At 43.6% G+C, this 21,000-nt stretch overlaps 1 protein-coding gene across 2 annotated transcripts in view; it reads left to right on the top strand.

Annotated features, from left to right (window-relative positions):
* CTTN (cortactin) overlaps positions 1-9,731 on the top strand; it is a 52,437-nt gene extending 42,706 nt beyond the window's left edge. For both annotated transcript variants that reach the window (XM_015410859.1, XM_015410858.1), the window contains exons 13-16: positions 2,168-2,257; positions 5,129-5,312; positions 6,443-6,511; positions 7,908-9,731. In XM_015410859.1, the coding sequence (XP_015266345.1) occupies positions 2,168-2,257; positions 5,129-5,312; positions 6,443-6,511; positions 7,908-8,044 (480 nt within the window). In that variant the 3' untranslated portion in view covers positions 8,045-9,731. The remainder of the gene's footprint in view (positions 1-2,167; positions 2,258-5,128; positions 5,313-6,442; positions 6,512-7,907) is intronic.
* Positions 9,732-21,000: the final 11,269 nt, after the last annotated feature.

Genomic DNA, 21,000 nt, shown 5'->3' with positions numbered 1-21,000 from the left:
ACAGAGACCCGGGGGGGGGCGGGACGAACTCGAACCCCTCCCGTCAGCTGGGTCTCGGTGCGTCTCCATCTAAGCAAGACGAGATGCCTCCGAGCGGCAAAATGCTTAAACCAGAAGTCTATTTTATGTTATTTTTTGTGACATTGGAAGTGAAGTCATGCCTCCTTGGTGCTCCCTGAGTGAAAATTTTCTGGCTACAGGCCTGGTCTGAGTTGCAGTATATGGCAAGTGCTATAACTGGGCCCCAGCATGAAAGCCACAGTTTTCCTGCTTTAGGATCCTGAAGTTTGATCTTGCGAGTCACTGGTCTGTGAAAGAGTTCATAGTACTGGGCTGCGTTACTAGACTGTAGAAGGAAAGATATTCCATGGGCTAAATGCTTCCCCAGTGTTCCTTCCCTAGGATGTTTAACTTAGGTAAGATGTAGAGGCAGGTCTTCTTTGAAATATGCTGAGCCAGCTAGTACGATAGCTTTTGGAGCACATAGTCTTTGCTTTAGTATTCTCCATTAGTGAAACATAACTGAACTTTAGGTTTACGCCAGAGACACTTTTATTCCATGTATGCATTGAATTCATGTGAATATCCTTTAAATCTAAGAAAAAGAAAAGCAACATGGCAGTTTATTCATGTATACCTTGCCTTTCTTCCCAGTGGGGACTTAAAGTGGGTGATATCATTCCCCTCTCTTCTGTTTTATCCTGATGACAACCCTATGAGGTATGTCAGTCTGAATGTGGCCCAGGGTCACCCAGCAGAGTGGGGATTTGAACAGATCTCCCAGATCCTGCTTTAGCTCTCCAGCCGCTACACAACATTGATGCAGTGTCTTTCTGTTGAATTACAGTGACAGATGATAACTGTTTGACATCTGTTGTGTCGCTTAACTCCTTGCAGTAATCTAGAAAAAAGAACAGGCAATACAATGTAGGACTATCTGGTGCCACCCACTTTCATTCCTGACGTCTGTCTGCTACAAAATATGTTGTCTCTGCAAAACAAAATGCATCAGTTCCATAATGCCTGTCTCCACCACACATGGTGACAATTTAATATCTGAAACCACAGCCGAGGGACTGCCGATGAAAATCAGTTCTGTTTCTTCTCTCCTCCGCCTGCTCTGTAGTGTTTCTGGCCTTGTTAGTGGGATAAAAAGACAAGGGAGAACTTAAAACCTTGTTCTTCACCAGAGATGACTAGGTTAATATTTTTTCCCTCCTACAGGAAGCATTTACTGCAACATTGGTTTCATAATCAAGGTATGCTCAACACACAGATGAATAATGTGAAGAAAAATGCCTAGTAGTCACAACTGGCTCAGTGCTATTAGCAAACACTGAACGATGAATACGTTTGGTATTTTGAATACATAAGCCCTGTACACCCAACCCCTCTGCATGTTTTCTGACATGCACAGAGAGGGAGAGTGGGCAGAAATGTACTGGGCCCATCTCGCCTCTACATGATTGGTGGATCTCGAGTATGGAACTGCACTGGTAATCATGCAGTGGAGGGGAGAGGGGGCAGTGTGCTCATGCGCACTCTCCCTCTCCATGCATTCAGTCAGCATAAGAAGGGGTCATGTGTATAGGGGCTATAAGGTTGTTTATTCCATGAACATGTATATAAATAGCTCACGAAACCTAGTTTATGAATTTTGCTGCATATCTAAGAGCAGAATATCTTCTTTGAAACTGAGTGAGGTGGTTTTGAGGGTCTGGTCGAAATGTTTGGTAATTTTTTATGCAAAATTATCCCATGAAGTCACATGGGGCAAATGCTGCTTCATGGGACAGCTCTATAAGTGCTGCCCCATTAAAACCACACACTGCTGGGAAGTGACACTGTGAGTAGGCTAGCACAGGGGTTACTTGTTCCACACAGTTGTGTTGTTCCCAGGGCTAATCCTCATGGAGGGTGCATGTGAATAGTCCATGGTGTACCAGTCTTCTTAATCAAGACTATCTCCATTTGTACTGCACTCCACAAGCAACACTGATGACTGGGTCAACTAATTTTCTGAAGCTGGGTTAACCTCACAAATTTCCATTTAAAATAAAGGTATTAGCAGTGCACTACATGACCGTCTTCCTCTTGTCTTTGTACGTGGTGCTGTTGCTGAGGTTCTGGTTGTGATGTGTACTTGCTTCTTTTCTTTTTGTCAAAGGAAGAAGCCAAAGCCAAGAAACAAACTCCTCCTCCATCTCCCACCCCACAGCCAGTGGAAGAGAAACTGCCTTCAAGTCCAGTCTATGAGGTTAGTTCAATCGTCTAAATGGAAGAAGGCTCCTATGCAAGCAAACAAGTGTATTGAGATGAGTTTTTGAAAGAATGAATAGTACTAGTTAGGTGTTTCTTGTTTGATTTCTCTAATTTTTATCATTTTTTAGAGAGAACAGTCCAATAATTATGTCTGTGTAACAAATCTGTTTAATCAGTCAGATTGCACATACATAAAATACAGTGAGATTGGACCATGCTATTATCATAAAAGTAACCATTGCATTGACAGTAGGATAACAAATCAAATTTCTCATGCTAAAAGTTATATATTCCAAAAGAAAGATAAATGGGACTTTGTCGGGTCAGACCATGTGTGTCATAAAATGTAATGTCAGGTAGCAGAGATAGTAACTTTATAAAGGACACTGACAAACATAATTAAAGGGTTTTTAAAAAATTAAAATACAAACATGCTTAAAACAGTAACACTCTTGCTATATTTTGTTTATTTAAGTCTTTGCTAACTGACACCTCCCAACCCCCCCTTATAAGATGCTGTCATGACCTCCTGTGGATTGTCACCTTCGTCTGCCACCACTCTGGACTTAGGGTCCCTTGGGAAGGCCCAGAGTACCCTCCCAAGCCCAACCAAAATGCCCCTTTTAAGCCAAGAAAATATAGGCGTGATGACCATGCAGAGAACATAAAACAAAGGGTTTATTAATACAGTAATGGGGCATTGAAAACAAGACAAGGTGCTTAAATATATATATAACAGTGTTTAAAGGCAAAATAATCAAATCTAATACGACTACCTATTTCACTTAACTAGTTACTATTTCAAGGCCCACAGCTCTCTTATACCAGGCTTCTGTCTCAAGTGTCTTTTCCTCACTCTGTCTTTTTCTCAGACCAGACTGTCCCCTCAGTTTAGCTCTGTGAGAGGGAAGACTGCAGAAGAGAAAAGAACACAGTTTTTCAGCCCTCAAAGATTAAGTCCCATTCCCTCACACAATCCCTTAACACTGATTGGTTACAACAGTCGCTAAGCATTGTGGGGATTGTAGGCTATGTCTGCTTTCCACTGCCATGCAGGTCTCTCTGCCTACATAAAATGGAAAGGTGGAGGGATAGTGGGATTTGGCAATGTAATTTTTTTAATAAAACATCAAGAAAAAGCACAAGGATCACAGCAGAAACTAAAACTAAAAACTAAAAATATAAAATGCTCAGAGCCTAGGAAAACATGGAATGGCTGGGCATTGCAAGCTCCCCGACCTCCGGTTTACTCAGAGTGGCAGTGGCTTTGCAATGTAATGTCCCCCTTTGACTGTGGGTTCCCAGGTTAGAGTACTCACTCAGGCACCCGTTCTCAGGTCCATACAGCAGAGACAAGCTGGCTCAAAGCATCAGCCCTTTATTTGCAAGGAGACAACTCCAACACTGACAACTTCAGCTGGCATACAAAAACTGGAAACTGAAACTACAGCTCCACTCCATTGAAATACATTGCAGCTCAAAAAAAGTTGCAAAAAAATGCAGAATGGATTTTCCATTAAGGTTTCTGGGCCTATATAGACTACTCTAGGACTGGAATGAAAGCCCCCCTGAGTGAAATGACGGTATCTGGGAGTAGCAGAAGCATTCTGGGAATGGAATGAGGGTTCCCAGAGTGGAATTCCATTCCCAGAATGCAGCTGTTACTCCCAGGGACCATCATTCCACTCTGGGGGCTGTCATTCCAGTCCCAAAATAGTCTATCTGGGTCCAGAGATCTTAAAGGAAAATCTATTCCACATTTTCTTTGCAACTTTTTTTGTGCTTTAGTCCAGAGAAGCTTCCTGCCGGAGGAGAAACAGGCAAAAACAGGGCCCCACCAGGTGGGAAGTTTGGCAGCTCTGATCTCCCTCAGAAGGGTGAGGACAGGCAGGGGAGGGGGTGGGGATTGGGCTGGATTAAAGCCCTGGATGGGCCAGTTCCGGCCCATGGGCTGTAGGTTTGACACCCCTGGGCTAGCTTTTATGTGGGCAAAGTTGCCTGCAGAGCACAATATCCCTTTTCCTGTCCTTTGTAGCCGTTCAAAGTGCCTCCCTATCCTGTTTCTTGTTGCTTTCTAATAAAACAATAGTTAAAAGCATTAGTGATTTTCCCCCAAATTCTGAGCCCCAGTAGTTACATTACATTTATTATTTAAGGCATTTATATAAGCTTTTCGCCCCAGTCTCTGTAGGTAAGAAAAAAGGAGGAGGAAATAATTTAGAAAGTAAACATAAAGGAGATGGTAAAGAGTGAAATATGAGGATTTGTAGATTTTTTAAAATTATACCCAGGTCAGTTTACTGGTCAAAACATTTTTGATCATGTTAAATATTTAACTGAGCTATCTCAATTGGTTTACTAAACATTGATTCAGTTATTAAATGTTGATTCAGTTATTAAACAGTCGAAAAATTATTTAGGTTTTGGAAAAAAACTTTTCCCGTAAAGGATATAACATTTCTGTAATGTCTGCAGTGCCAAAATGTGTTATTTTTCTCCAGTGCATAATATATACCTTGGCATTGCAGATATATGTATGGACTGCTGTTTACCAAATTGTCAGAAATTTATCCAGAATTTTTTTTGTTTCAGTGGGAAATAAAACTCTAATAAATGAGATGGTGTGCAGTTGGGTAGAGTTAGCACTTCCAACATCCCTCCCCCCATTTTAAATACATCTGCCATGCTTTCTTCCTTTATACAGGACTGAAGTCATCATTGTGGTATGAATTATATAATGCAGACAGTGGGATACTCTCCCACTCAGCAGTAGTGACATCCAGCTTGAAAATTTGAAGTTGGGTTCAAGATGGTGGCCAAAGGGTGTTTACATACTTGAGTTCATGGCTGCCTTTCACTCCCTTAGGATGCGACTTCCTTTGAGCCCAGCTACAAGAACTCAGATATGAACTATTCTGCAGTGCATGAGCCGGAAAGCAACGGGAAAGCTGAAGAGCCTGACTACCAAGAAGCAATCAGTCAGCGGGAACCAGAGTATGAATCGGAGACAGTTTATGAAGTGGCTGGGGCACAAAATCAGTATCCAGCAGGTTTGATAACTTCTGTTGCTTTCCAGGCCTTTTTTCCTTATAGCCTTTGGCAGTGCTTTGACTAATTGTACTCTTAGAGTTGGTGGTTGAAGATGCTGGGTATGCTGAGCAAATGGCAAGAGCTAGGGGGTAGCATTATGACTCGAGCTGCTGTTTCCTTACCTTCTAAACCTAAGTAGGTCTATGCTTGGCCATAATTAGATGCTAGACTTACTGAGGAAATCTCTGTGTTGCATTCAGTTTCCTGGAGGAAGGGAAAGTGCCCTGGAGCAGTGCTTTTAGCAGAAGGGGTTAGGAGTAGGGATGGGCAAGAACTGGGAAAATCGAGGTTCATTTTTGTTCATGGAGCCGCATGAACCACAAACCTTTCTGTTTACCAAACCAGTTAGTTTTTTGAGGTTCATGATGCAGTAAGAGAGATGCCAAACTTGCAGTGAGTCTCCAGCTGACTCCTCTACCTGCCCTCCAAGTTTGGTGAGGATTGGATTTAGGGGGGGACCAGTTACAGCCCCCCAAAGCAGGTGCCCCCAGGGAAGTGTTCTCTGGGGAAATCACAGCTGCAGGTTCAGTAGTGTGTTGAATGCCCTCCCCCTGCAAGTTAGAGGCATCAAATTAACAGTGGACTTCCCTGGGATCCCCCTCTACTTGCCCTTCAAGTTTGGCGAGGATTGGTGGTGGTGGTGGGTGGAGTAGCAGCCCCCCAGAGCAGGTGCCATGAACTACCCAAATCTTTGAAAACCACATGGAGGGTTGTAGGAGTTTCAGCTCATGAACCTTGGCTCACAAACCAGGTGATTTCCATCAAGAATTTAGGGTTGTGAGCTGGTTCATGCCCATCCCTAGTTAGAGATATGCATGCTAATTTGGCTTGCAAGGCTTTGCTTGTTAGTGGTGCTGCAGGTAGGCAGATCTCTTCCTGTGTTACCTGTAAGCTACTGGTTCTTCACTCTATGCTATAAAGATGAACATAAGTGCTTAAAATCTGTGCCAATGTGTCACCAGGGATAATCTGATTACTGGGGAGACTAGTGTTAAGTGCCAGGCTATTTTGTAAGTGAATAAGTTAAAGACATTTATCCCTCTCTTGTGCAATGAACTGTAGTCATGCTTCTTTTCCTATTTTTCTTTAGATGAAAATACTTACGAGTATGAAAATGACCTTGGAATCACAGCTATAGCTCTCTATGATTATCAAGCTGGTAAGCTCTGCTTTTGCTTAGCTCTGTAGTTCTGCTTGTTTCTGTGTTTCTGTGAAGAGTCATCTAAAATGTAAGCAATAGGGTATCTGCGGAATCCTCTGGGGGGGGGGGAACCCAATCATTTCCAGGCTTTTCATCTTCTGCAGATGTTCCAAAGAAAGCATGTGAATGCAAAAATTGGCCCTGAATGCTGAGTTCAAACCCTGAACTCAGCATCCCGGGCCAATTTTTGTGCTTGTATCCTTTTTCTTTCTCTTTTCCTTAACATATTCAGTCTTTTAAGTCTGAGGCTGCTTCTAAGCATGTGGGGTAATGTCTGGTGAAACCTCAGAAGTTGGGTTGGGGGGGAAGAGAAGAATGATGATATTTGCATTTTTATTTGGCTCACACTTGGATATAATTTTGAATGCTGGTTTCTTGTGCAACCCTTCTGTGGCATACTTTGAAGGCAGTAGCTGACCACCAAGATGCTGAGCAAATCCTCTCAGGATCCTTGCCAGTTGATCTACAAATGTCAAGATCCTCTGCTGGGTTCCTAATCCACTTTTTAAAATAATCTTTGAAGATTTTTTTTGCAGTAACGACTTTGCTGCAGGGTTGCCATCCGATATAACCTGAAGGGCCCAATGAGTCTCTTGGGGAGCTGCCCTCCAGGTGTAACTAAGGCCATGGCACCAAACCAGAAACTGTGTGATGCGTAGAAGGGGACTGCAAGGAAGAGCTGCCAAGTAGTTGGCCTCTTTTGTGCAGCAGTCCCTCTCCTAGATAGTATTGACTCTACTAGACCCTCATCTAAATATGCTCTGCTAGGAGGCACTTGGTGGTGGTGACCATCTGAAATGCCACAAGTGTTAGGAAAAATCTTGCTGCTAATAAATATTGTACTACTGCTAGCTTCTGCCTGTCATGTACACTCTTGATGGAAACATTGAATAATAGTCCATATGAATTATGCAACCAGCTTGGTGTAGGTTCAAATCAGCCATGGAAGTTTACTCGGTGACCAGTCACATTCTCAGTCTGTCCTACCTCACAGGGTTGTTGTGGGGTTTAAAGGGAGGACAGGAGAAAGGTGGTGTAAGCTGCCTTGGATTCCCATATTGGGGAGAGAACCATGCTGTATCTGTTTAGAGTCAAACACAGTAAGTAGAATTGCTTGGAAGCAGCCAGAGCCCTGCATCGGTGCTGTCCCCCCCCCCCCATTTCACGTGTGATCCAAGCTCCACGGTGCCAGGGACTGTTCCCCTGTCCAACCAGCAAGAAGGGAATCCCGCTTGAATGAGGAGCCCTGGGTTGCAACCTGCGTTTATTTCTTCTCTTTCAACTGTTTATTAGGTTTGGGAAGTTAATTCCATCTGAGATACTGACCTGAGAGTTGCTTCTGCTCTCTCCACAGCTGGTGATGACGAGATTTCCTTTGATCCTGATGACATTATCACAAACATTGAAATGATTGATGATGGCTGGTGGAGAGGAGTATGCAAAGGCAGATACGGGCTGTTCCCGGCAAATTACGTTGAGCTGAGGCAATAGGAAATCATGTCTACCATTTATGCCTTAATGCTGTGATCATTCATCTGATTTTTACACTACAAATCATGTCGCATTGTGGGGAAGGGGAAAAGATGGAGGGGTCTATACATATTCTTTTTATATTTAAAATACTTCGCTGATGCTTTTACAAATGTTTACGGCTCAGAAATCGCTAATATATTGTAACTTTTAAGTTCCCCACCACAGTATGTTATCATAGGTTTTTAATGTGTTCTGAAGTGGGGCTTTTTCCTTCTTCTTTGCCAAATCAGTGATGGTCACAATTCCCCCCCCCCCCAAGGAGTTTCAGCTTTTCCTGACAGTAATGCATGTTTCATTTGTATCTGTCTGTGTACTGAATTACAAAGTAATTATGTCCAACTGCTCATGTACTGAACATCGTTAGCGTTCCAGACCTTGGCTGTGCAAGTTAGTCACGTTTCCATATCAGGAACAACATCGGGATAGAGAAGATAGGAAGAGGACTTGAAAATCACAACAGTGGCGATTATTCAAAAGGAAAACTTCTGTTTTTATGTTAAGGATCTAGTGAAAAGATCCCTATTTTCTTGAGAACCCAAGTGCACAGTCTAGTAAGAAGCTTTCTTGTTGCAGCTCACCCTTCACGTCAATGGTCCTTGTGCGGGAGAGCTTCAGGCAGGTGATGCTGTAAAAATGTACTACCTTTGTTTTCCTCTGCAGGAGACTCCCAGCCTCTTAACGTACAGTTTCCAGTTTGTGTCGCACTTTCTCCCTTGTGCCCAGAACAACGTTTTAAGGCTTTCATGTTAACTTTTAAGCAGATCTCTTCTTTTGGTGATACCTGGGGAGGTGGATGGTCTTTTCAGAGAGCTTCTTGCTGCATTTGGGCCTGTATTGCTGCTTGCAGATAATTGCTGCAGACAATGGGTGGACACACTTCATTGTAGCTGCAGGTACTGATTTGTATGACCTGGGCTGGGGGTCAGAAGGCCTCCTGTGCACTCAGTCTCTTAGGCAACTGTGTGTCATTCAAGCCGTGTTAGTATGCAAATAGCTTGAAACCTTGGAAGTAATCTGTATTTCTGAGCTTTGTATGGAAATCTACCATGTTTTGTATGTTCAGCTGAAACTGCCAGTAATTGACTAAACAGTCATAGTGTGTCTGCCTTTTGCCAAACATTAAGCTGAAATTCTTGCCACTATTTCAATGGACTAAGTTAAAATTTGGTAAATGTACGTCTTTTTAACCACGTAAGCATCCCTACCAAAGACAGTACATACATACATATGCTCAGTGTGTGTCCTGGCCTTTTTATTTGAAATGAGAAATTCAGGGAGGAACTGACCAAGCAAAAAACAAACAAAAAACCACAATAAGGCCCAATAGATATAGAAAATATTTGTATAAAATGGCAGTGTACAGTGTAACTAGAAGTAAGGCTCCTGGGGAGTGGAAAGGGATTGATTGATTGTTGGAGGGCGGGGATTGGTGGGTTGGGACAATCTTTAATATGAATGTCATCTTTACCTTATCTTTATTTCTCCCAGAGGCTGCCTTCTGTCTCTCACTTTCATAGATACCATTACATTGGGTTTTGCTGGGTTTTATATGCAGTTTTATCCAGTCTTGCATAGGACATCTCATAGGATACATGATTCCCTTTTTTTTGTAAATTAAGTATTCAAATAAACTTTTGGAACCATTTGCACAGGATATACACATGTGTTTTAACTATACTGAGGTCTATTGCACAAATGAATTGTGCTTGATGTTTTCAGTTCAAATATAGTGCATAACAAAAGTGGCACAACTGAGCCATTCACAGAGAAAGTAATAGTCTTCATACAGTTGGGAGACTTAAAAAGAAAAAAAGGGGGGGGGGGGGGGGGGAACCCATCAAAATGACCTAAGTAGGATTGTGTTACAGAAGAATGAAAGTATGAGAACATATGTGGGTCATTTAAATGGGAGTGGTGAAGACTGGAAAATTATGCTTGGATTTTCAGATTCTCTTTTTATTGGGGGCAAAATGGGGCTGCATTAGTAGGGCTCCAGTTTGTTGTATCTAATAGTGAAGTGATGGGCCTCCATCATGATGAAAGTGTCAAGACACAGCCACCTACAGACACAATAAAGGTTTCTACATAATTGAGGATCACATCCAGACTCCAGATGAGGAGTATCTTACTATCAGAACCAATGGGAAACTGTGAGGACTCGCGGGATGAATTTACCTCTTTCCATTCCTTGGAAACCCCACATATAGTCTCTCCGCTTCTGTTCTCTTCTTCCCATCCACCAGCCAAGGTACCGTTTACCTTCTTCCCATCTTTAGTTTTCCACCTGACCTCTGGCACCCTCTACCTAAGAAAACCTGTCCAGTTGTGCAGTGCCAGTTGCCAGGGTGAGCTCAGCTGCACAGTTGGGGACTGCAAGGACTTGCGAAGGGCACCCATTTCCTCCTGTCCTATGGTATTCCCTTCTACTGGCAACCCTTCTCTCCTTCCCTCCCACCCACCCACCAGGCTTTTATCTGCTCCTCCACCTTCAGCTACGTTTATTTCATTTATAGCCCACCTTTCTTCACAAAGGGGACTCAAGGGACCTTACTTCATTCTCTCCTCTGCTCAAAACGACCTGGTGAGCAGGGGTGGGCTGTAAGCAAAAACCCTTGGGAAAGGCCCCTCCCCCAGCCCCCTTGGACCCACTTCCTGAGGAAGGAAGGGAGAATAGAAAGAGGCAGTCTGTCTAATCCTTCCCCTCCCTCTCAAAGGGAGGATGGAGGAAGAGGCAGCCTGTCTAACCAGTAGGTTGGGTGCTGCTTTCCTTGCCTCAGGGAGGTCTTGCACAGGCCAGGCACTTCCTCCCTCACCTCACATGGGGTTCACCTTGTGCAGGACACCACCCTTTGCTCTGCCTCAGCTTGTGCTAGGCTTGGCCAGCTGGGCACCACCCTCTGCTTTGCCTCACATGTGTGGGGCCAGGCACTGCCCTCTGCCTTGCCTTCCATCATGTGGGGCTCGACTGGAGTAGGCATCTCCTGCCTTGCCTCTCACATGGCTTGGCCAGGCTGCCTCACCTTGCACAGGACTTGGCTGGGGAGGATGTCGCCATCTGCCTCACCTTGCCTCATTCAGGTCTTGGTCTGGTTGACGCTGTCTGCGAGCATTTTCCAGGTTTGTAGAAAGATCAGTCTTGTCCAATGTTCCCTCTAAGCTGTGGAGTCTTGTGAGCAAGAATTCTACCTTGTGAGCTACTGGCATTAAAGTGGTGAGCCAGCGATTTGGCTGCTGCATACATTAGTTTGCTCTGGAGCCCTCCTTCCTGAGCGGAGACAAAAATGTGTGAGCCGGAGGGTAGAAAATTGTGAGCTAGCTCACACTAACTCAGCTTAGAGGGAACACTGGTCTTGTCCATTCACCGTTTCAGTCTCCAGATTTGAAGTATCCTCAGATTTCACAGTGACTTGGCTATTATATAGATATTGGATAGTGATTGTCAAGAATTGTGTTGTTACAATAATATTCCAACACTGGTTTCAGGGCATGATTATTTTCATTCTAATGGTTTCCTGACTCCAGAGAAGAAGTCTTCCTGTACATGGTCATGACCAATCAATCCTGAGGTTAGCTCTTTCTCTGAATCATGCTGTCAAGTGCTAAAAGAAAATTTGATCCTACATTAAACAGCTGAAAGAGGCAGAATTTTCTGGCCCATGTTTGCCATGTCTAATATACGGATGAAACTGGTGATGGTGTTGACTGAGAGCCAGATCTCAGGATGCATAAAAACCCATTAAGATACACAATAAATATATTCTGTACTACCTTTCTATTATACCTGATAAAGCTTCCCATGTTACCTTAATAATGAGCTTACAAATGTTTTCATAGCACCAGTTACTTTTGATAGAGATGTCTTATTTATTTTGGGTTACTGCTTATCGTTGAGGTTTATTGACAGCAAAAATACAATATTTTCTTGCCACAGAGCCAGTAGGATAGTAAGCTTTTCTTTATAGCCAAGTCATATTTTCAAACCCTGGCTGTTGTTTCTCTGCTGTAAAACAGTATCTGGTGGGGGATGATTTCTGGTAGAGGTTGATTTCCAGGATGAGAAACAATGGGAAGGAAAGAGGGCTATTTAACCTTTGTCTGCTATTTTTCTTTTAGGTGAGATGCAAGACAAGTGTTTTGCAAAGGAAACTCAGCATTGAGGTTAGCCTAGTAGTACTCCCCCCCCCCCTCCAGCCCCAAGTCAAATAGTCCTTTAAAAAATTCTGTGCTATATTTTTACAAAGTCTCCCTTTAACCTGATGTTTTATTTCTGGCAAGCATTAAGAGAACGGTGAAGAATATGTTTCATAGAATCATAGAGTTGGAACAGGCCATCTAGTCCAACCCCCTGCTTAATGCAGGCAGCCTAAAGTGTCCCTGACAAGTGTTTGTCCAGCCACTGCTTGAAGACTGCCAGTGAGGGGGAGCTCACGACGTCTATCATCACTTCCATTCAGTTTATTTTGTATAAGGCCTTGAGGCAGAGAGAGACTGCTAAATTCCCACTGTTTATCTAATTATTGAGGAACCTATTAAGTTGATTCTGTGTAGATTGGGAACAAGTTAATGAGTGGCTGAGAAACCGATGCCTTAATGTCACCCAGCTTTAATAGGTCTTCACATAACTTGACCATTCTTTCCCCAGCAAACTGCCATTGAGCGTTTTTTTTTTTAAAAAAGGAATTTCAGTTTCCAGAAGTGACATGCTAGATGTTAATTATCAGCAGAAGAGATGCTAGAAATGGTTTCCTATCAAGAATTTTCTTCAGACGGCTTCTGCTTTCATAGAAATAACAAGCTGGGGTTGTTCAAAGCTCATGGTTGATAAAGAACCTACCTCCTTACGCGGGCCCTCACTTTCCTCTTCTTACACCACATTTCCCACTTTATCTTCACACCCCTTTATTCCCAGTCCTTTCTCTGTGACCAGTCTGGTTTTCACTTTCTTTCCCACCCTTCCCCTATCGCTTGATGGCTAGAAAGTCTTTAGAGAGAACTTTGAAACTCATCGAGAGGTAGCCCTGATCTGGACAGCCCAAGTGATCCCGATTTTGTCAGATCTGGGGGAAGCTAAGCAAGGTCAGCCCTGGTCAGTACTTGGATGGGAGACAATTTAGGAATCCCAGGGTTGCTGTGCAGAGGAAGGCAAAGGCAAGCCACCCCTGAACATCTCTTGCCTCGAAAACCCTATGGAGTTGTTGGCTGTGACCTTGAGGGTGCATCTCTCGGGATATACAGAATGCATTTACTTCTCAAGGACTAGCTTAATTTGATAAATGGATTTGTTGCACTGAAACTGTCAGACTTTTAGCCAGAATTAAATTTATGAGGCAGGTTTGATTGAGAACTCTGATGTTCAAAGTTGGAGTATCAGAGATTTTAGTACTCTGATATTTTGCAATATAGAGTAGAATGAAGACATCGGAGTATGGCTGTTTCGTTACTGCCAATTTGTTCTTCAGATCTCCTAGTTGGATTGCAATCATAACTGCTGTTAACTAGATATTAGCTACACATATAAGCAGTTAGACAGCTATGATTCAGCCTGAGCCTATGCAGCGTTAGGTACATTGTCCATTTCAGTTTCCTTAGGTGCATACACAAAGGAATGGCTTGATCTGTAACCTGTAACTCCTCATTTGGTTGTTTTCTAGTGATGACTGTGGCAATAGAGATCTTGAGCCTTTCTTTCCTTTCTGATCCACTTACTATTTTTTTTTTTACAGAGCAATTATAAAATCTTCCAGTCAGGAGCAGGGAAGTTCTGGCAATAATTATATAGCTACCCCACTCCCAGATATGCCTGAGGTTTACTGGAGCTCGTGGGGCTTGTACTGGCATGGAAAAAAGGGCATTAACGAGTCCAAGTTGCATTTGTCATTGTGCTTTGGTCCTATAAGGTGAAATCTTTTTTGTTGAAATAAGCAGTTTTATTTGAAAAAATGATTCCAGACATTCTCATAATCTAATAAATTACAGGAAAAACTTGGGGCATGACCTAGATTTTTAAAAATTAAACAGTTTTACATGAAATTGGTTTAAATGGTAGGTAGTTAAAATATAAATGTGTTAACATTCTAGAATTCATGCCTATAATATGAATGCATGCTGAAAGAACTCCCAAGGGTCATCTAGTTCAACCCCTGCACAATGCAAGAAATTCACAGCTACCTCACCACCCCCCACTACCCCAGTGCCTCTTGCTCTAGGCCCAGAGAAAGACAAAAACCCTCCAGGATCCCTGGGCCAATCTGGCTTGGAGGAAAATTCCTTCCTGACCCCAAAGTGGCGATTGGTATTACCCTGGGCATGTAAGAAAGGGCCACAAGGGCCAAGCACTGACTCATTCCTCCCTGCCCTCCCTCTCACAATCTGCCTAGATTCACAGTGAGTCATAGAATCAGCATTGCTGTTAGATGGCCATCTAGCCTCTGCTTAAAAACCTCCAAAGGAGAGCCCACCACTTCCTGAGGAACCCACTGAGAAACTGCTCTGCCAGCAAGTTCTTAATGTTTAGCCTGAACTCTTGATTTAATTTCCATCTGTATGTTCAAGTCTGACCTTCTGGGTCAACAGAAAACAACTCCATCTTCTAGCTGACAGCTCTTCAAATGGAACCCTTTTTTTGCCCAGGAGCACAGCCTGCTGTACATGCCCCCCCCTGTGTGAGGCTGAGAGAAAATTGACCCATGGTCACGTATCTAGATAGCTGTAGGCATCCCTAGCAGAATAACACACTATGGGCACAGATATTGTGCACAATTTTACATTTGTTTACAGGGAAAGTATTTGTCCTGGTAATAATGAAATATATTCACATATTTAAACTATTTTAAAATTTAGAGTTGGATATTTATACCTAACATTTCATGGTGAGCATGTAAGTGGTTGTGACGGGTTGTTCCAGCATTTTCCTTAGGCCAGTATAAGTGTCTGAAACCAAAAAGAAAAAACAAGTGCTTCCCCTGCACAACAGCTACCATTTGCAAGGGCTAGTTTGGTGTCCTCAAGAGGACTAAATTTGTCCTTGAACAACGAGACCTACTGCTCCCATGCCACATGGTAAGCTTGGTTCAAAATGGAAGACACTTTCAAGAGCACTGTGTAACAGGGCATGTGGACCACTAGTTCAAATGCCAAAAGTGTTTTCACTCCAGCCCTTTTTCATACCTTCTCCAAAACCTGTTGCTTGTGTGTGTGCATGTTTGTGTAAAGTTCTGTCAAGTCACAGTTGACTTATGGTGAAACCAGTAGGGTTTTCAAGGCAAGAGCCATTCAGAGGTGCTTTGCCATTGCCTTCCTTTGCATAGTAACTCTGGAATTTCTTGGTGGTCTCCCATCCAAATACTAACCAGGGCCAATGCTGCTTGGCTTCAGACATCTGGCGAGACTGGGCTAACTTGCTACTAAATTATCTCTGCTCTTCTGCCATTATGGCCTTCTTGTGTTTGTACCCTCCTTGTCACATAGAATCATAGATCTGGAAGGGACCATACAGGCCATCTAGTCCAATTCTCTGCTCAGTGCCTAAAGCATCCCTGGTACCACTCTTGAAGAAACCATCTCTGGATCCTGCAGATCCTTCCAATTACCACCCAGCTTCAAACTTTTCATTTCTGGGAAAGATAATTTAGAGAGCAGTAGCTGAGTAGCTCCAGAGTTTCCTGGATGACACATCAGCACTGAACCCATTCCAGTCTGGTTTTCACCCTACCCATGGGATGGAGATGATACTAGTCACCCTTACGGATGATCTCTGCTGAAAGCTGGATCAAGGCAGGTCAGCACGGCTGTTGTTACTTGACTTTACAGCAGCATTCGACACGGTTGACTATGACCTTCTGACCCACTGCCTCGCCAATGTGGGAATCTGTGGGGTAGCCTTGAAGTGGCTCGCCTCGTTTCTCCTTGGTCAGGGACAGAGGGTACTGCAAGGGGATAGGGTGTCAAGTTCAACTAGGTACCCCTTAACGTGTGGGGTTCCTCGAGGGGCTATCCTCTCCCCTATGTTGTTTAACATCTATATGTGCCACCTCATCCAGCTGGTACAGAGTTTCAGGCTGGGGTGCCACCAGTATGCTGATGACACCCAGCTATATCTGTTAATGGATGGGTGCCCAAACACAGCCCGGCTGAGATTGAATCCAACTTAAGTTGGTGGTTCTGTGGTGGTGGTGGGGAGTTGGGGATGGGCTTTCCACCCTTGATAGCATGCTGTTGTCACCAGCACAGACTGTCTGGAGTTTGGGCGTGGTCCTGGATACCTCTCTATCTCCCTTTCACATAAAGGGAGTTAGGAGCATTTCTGGGAAAGATAATTTAGAGAGCAAAAAATTTAGAGAGGAAAAAAAAAAATTTGTTAGCTTCATTGACCAGAGGACTAAAGCCAAATGTACAAACAGCTACTATAAAACCTCTCTATTTATGGAAGCCCAGATCACAAATGTTGCCAAGCTGGCATTTTTCCATTTGTGCCAAGTGTGGCAGCTGGCCCCTTTCCTGTCTTGCCCCGACATAGCCACAGTGATCCATGCAATGGTCACTGCCAGATTGGATTACTGTAACTCGCTTTATGCTGGCCTGCCCTTGAGATTGATCCAGAAGTTCCAGCTGATCCAGAACACAGTGTTGCCAGTTTGATGGCAATGACACAGACAGCACTTATTCATCCTGTGCTGCGTCAGCTGCACTGGCTTCCAGTGGAGTAATGGGTCAGGCTCAAGTTTTAGTACTGACCTTCAAGGCCTTAGGTGGTCTGGGACTAGTGTACCTGCAGGACTGCCTCCTCCGGTATGTCCCCCAAAGAGTGTTCTGCTCTGCTGAGAACAACTTACTGGTGATCCTGGGCCCAGAAGACATCTGGCTGTCCTCAGGCAGGGCCTTTTCTGCCCTGGCCTGGTGGACTGCTCTGCCAAATGACATCCATGCCCTGAAGGACCTGATGCAGTTCTGCAGGGCTTGCAAGACAGAGATGTTCTGCCAGGCCTTTGGTTGAGGACAGCAACAGGGACCATCTTGGTTGGCTCTCCCCTCCCTCTACTCCCCCCACTCCCATGTATCCCCCTACGAGATGGGGCCAAAGTTGAAATTGTATATACGGCCATCTGAATATTGTAACTATTAAATTGTTCTAATCAGCTTTTAAATTGTCGGTACTGTTTGATTATATGTTTGTTATCATTGTTCATCGCTCAGAGCCCTGCGTACTCAGGGATTGAGTGATTTAAAAATCCAATTTATAAAGAAATAATAAATGAATGTTCCTCCAGCCACTGCTTAAAGACTGCCAGGGAGCTTACTACCTCCCTAGGCAGCCAATTCCAATGCTGAACTACTCTTTCTGTACAATATCCCTAATATCCAGCTGGTACCTTTCCACCTATAATTTAAACCCCTTATTGTGAGTCCTGTGTTCTGCTACCAACCAGAGCAACTCCCTGCCCTCCTCTAAGTGACAGTCTTTCAAATATTTAAAGAGAGCAAGCATCTCCCCCCCCATAACCTTGTTTTCTCCAGATGGAACATTCCCACGTGTCCCTCAGCCTTTCCTCGAGGGCTTGGTCTCCAGGTCCCCGATTATCCTTATTGCTGTCTTCTGTACCCGCTCTATTCTGTCCACATCCTTTTTGAAGTGAGGCTCCAGAACTGCACACAGTACTCCAGGTGCAGCTTGACCAATGTGGTGTACAGGACTATGACATCTTGTGCATTGGATGTTATGCCTCTGTTGATGTACCCCAAGATTGCATTAGCCTTTGCCACGGCATCACACTGATTGCTCATATGTAGCTCACAGACCACTTTTATTTCAACATTTTGTTCATACACCTTGCTACCCAGAAGTGTATCCTCCATCCACTATGCATGCTTCTCATTTTTATTACTCACATATAGAACTATGCAGTTATCCTTGTTGAACAGCATCTTATTCACATCCACCCACTTTTCCAGTATGTTCAGATCTCTTTGAATTCCATATCTTCTGGGATGTTTGCTACTACTCCCAATTTGGTGTCATCTGCAAATTTAATGAGTATTCCCTCCACCTTCTCATCCAGATAATTTATTAAAATATGGAAAAGTGCTGGGCCCAGAACCGAGCCCTGTGGCACCCCACTGGATACCTTCCCCCAAGCAGACAAAATGCCATTGACTCTTTGGGTGCGGTTTTCTAAGCCTATCCACCTAATCCTAGAGCCCAGTCTGCAGTCCTCCAGTTTACCCATTGGAACATCATGGGGAACCCAGTCAAAATCTTCACTGAAATCCAGGTAAACAGCATCAGTGGTTTTCCCGCAACCCAGTAAGCCTGTCACTCGATCAAAGAAGGAACTAAGGTTGGTCTGGCAAGACCTGTTGGCGAGAAATGTGTGCTGACTTCTCCATATCACCAAGTGGTCATTCAAATGTTTGCAGATTGTCCCTTTAAAATCTGCTCAAATATCTTCCCTGGAACAGAGGCCAGACTGACTGCCCTGTAGTTTCCTGGGTCATCTTTCCTCCTTTTTTTGAAGACTGGGATAACATTCACCCTTCTCCAGTCCTGTGACACATCTCCCATCCTCCAAGATGTCTTGAAGATGATGGACAAAGGTTCTGCAAGCTCTCTAGAAAGCTCTTTGAGCACTCTTGGGTGCACAATAGTGCAGCCAGGTGCCTCTCAACTACCTCTCTGTCAATGTCAACCAGCAGCACAAATGCCTTGCCTACAACCATCTCTAGAGGGGTCTGTTCTTTCTAAAACTGAGGCAAAATAGGCATTTAGCCTTTCTGCTTTCTCTGTCCTCTTATCAGAGTTTCTCTGTTTTCATCCAACAATGAGCCTATTGCCTCTTTTACCTTGCATTTGCTCCTCACATATCTGAAGCTTTTCTTGTAGCAAACCTCCCTGGCCATCCTCAGCCCACCACAGATTTAGAGGTATATCCTTCTCTCCATTTCTTGAACATCTTTTTCTTCCTTAACTCATCATGGAGTTCTACGCTCATCCCCATTGACTTCTTGGATCCCCTGCCATCATTCTGTCTTGCTAGACAAGTGATGGCTTGAGCCTGTAAGAGCTCTTGTTTTAGGAGAGGCCATCCTTCACTTACTTCTTTCCCTTTCAACATTCTTACCCATGTAATGACTCTCTCATCATATCTCTGAGTTCATTAAAGTCTGCCCCCTTAAAATCTAACATACATGTTTGGCTACAAACTTCCTTGGCCGCTCACAGCAAAAGGAATTCTAGGAGGACATGGTCACTTCCCCAAAGGTACCCACCACGTTTGTCCCATCTACCAACACTTGCCTGCTGGTTAATATTAAGTAAAGTACGGCTGAGCCCCTCGTAGCTTCCTCCACCATTTGTCAGCTAGGCAGGTCAGGAAGTTGCATGATTCTGGATGCTTAGCAGAGTTTGTCTCCCAGAATGCATCAGGGAAGTTGAAGTCACCCATAACTACTAGGTTATGTTGCTTGGATACACCACCAAGCTGTTCAAGGAGGGCAGCATCCACCTCCTCATCCTGGTCAGGGGGTCTGTCACAGATTCCAACCACAATACTGTTTGTCTTTCCTTTCCTTATCCTCACCCAGATACTTTCCACTGGGCTATCACCCACCTCCTCCAGTATATCCTAACAAGCAAACCCTCTCCTCACATACAGCACCACTTCACCTCCTATTTGACCCTTTGGGGTTTTTTTTGAACAACTGATATCCATCCACTACTGCATTTCAGTCATGGAATAACATGCCCCCATCACTGATTAAAAAAAGTACATCCCATGCATACACAACATTGTATACAACACTTCCTTTTACATGTTAGGAGTACATGCACACACCAGTCCTTTGGCATGTGAAGCAAATGCTAGCCAGGTATGAATGTCTTCTTGGGGTTACCTTGAAAACATATTTTTCATATATTTGAACCTTGGAAAAATACCTTCTTGTAAAATAGTGTTTGAGTCCTGATGCCATGTTTTTAAGTAATCCATCTGCATCTTTTAATAGAGGTGATACTCCAAAGCCAGTGAGTTAGATCTAGGCTAAATTGGCAATTTCTGCTGATTCTTCCTTCCTGCTGCAGGATCCCTTCATGATGTTCCTCTGGGTCCCCTTTCCACTAGGAGCAGCATTTTGTGGAGATCAGTGGGGTGCTGTTGGACGAAGGAGGCAGGGAAATTGCATCCTGCCATTGAAAAATTTATTCTAACCCAGTGTGTTGGTTGCAGCCAAATTCACTGAGACTTATGTTTAACAAGCTTTCTTTGTCTTGCCTTTCTTTTCTTCCATTAGCCTCATTTCCATACAACCAAGTTATCAAACATTCAAATAATCTCTGTCTGTGTATCTTTTGTATAAAGGTAGTTTCAGATGGGTAACTGTGGGTTTGCATTAGAAGACTAAGGCAGAAATCCAGTAGCACCTTAAAGACCAACGAGATTTCCAGGGTATAAGCTTTCAAGATTCAGCGCTTCCTTCATCAGATACCTTCATTGAGAGCACTGACTCTTTGTTGTTGTTTTTTGAAACCCCCGGAGGGGTATTTTTATTTTTTCAATAAGACTACAAACTACAAAGAAAAATATAGGAAGGGGAACTACAACTATGGATAAAGGAAAGATACCCACACTAACTAAAAACCCAAGAGTGGGAGACCCCCTTTATGTTAACCTTAATATTAGTATTAAAAGAGTTAGTAAAACAATATACTTGTAGAGTTCTTGTTTTTCACATTGTTCTATATTAGTAAATTAGTTATTATGAGAACTTTCTGAGCATCTTCTTTATTTCAAAGAGCCATTTATCAGAGTCCTTCTGCCCTTACTTCGGCTTTCTGTCTCTAAAATCATATACAGTTTTCATTGCTCCCGCACCCGCTTCTGCAGCAGAGTCCTCATCCGTTCCCAAGGCAGCTGAGTCACTTG

Source organism: Gekko japonicus, unplaced genomic scaffold, assembly GCF_001447785.1.
Source record: "Gekko japonicus isolate JY-2015 unplaced genomic scaffold, Gekko_japonicus_V1.1 scaffold65, whole genome shotgun sequence".
Classification (NCBI taxonomy): Eukaryota; Metazoa; Chordata; class Lepidosauria; order Squamata; family Gekkonidae; genus Gekko; species Gekko japonicus.
The sequence above is the reverse complement of the archived record's forward strand: the minus strand, read 5'-3'. Positions and strand labels throughout refer to the sequence as shown.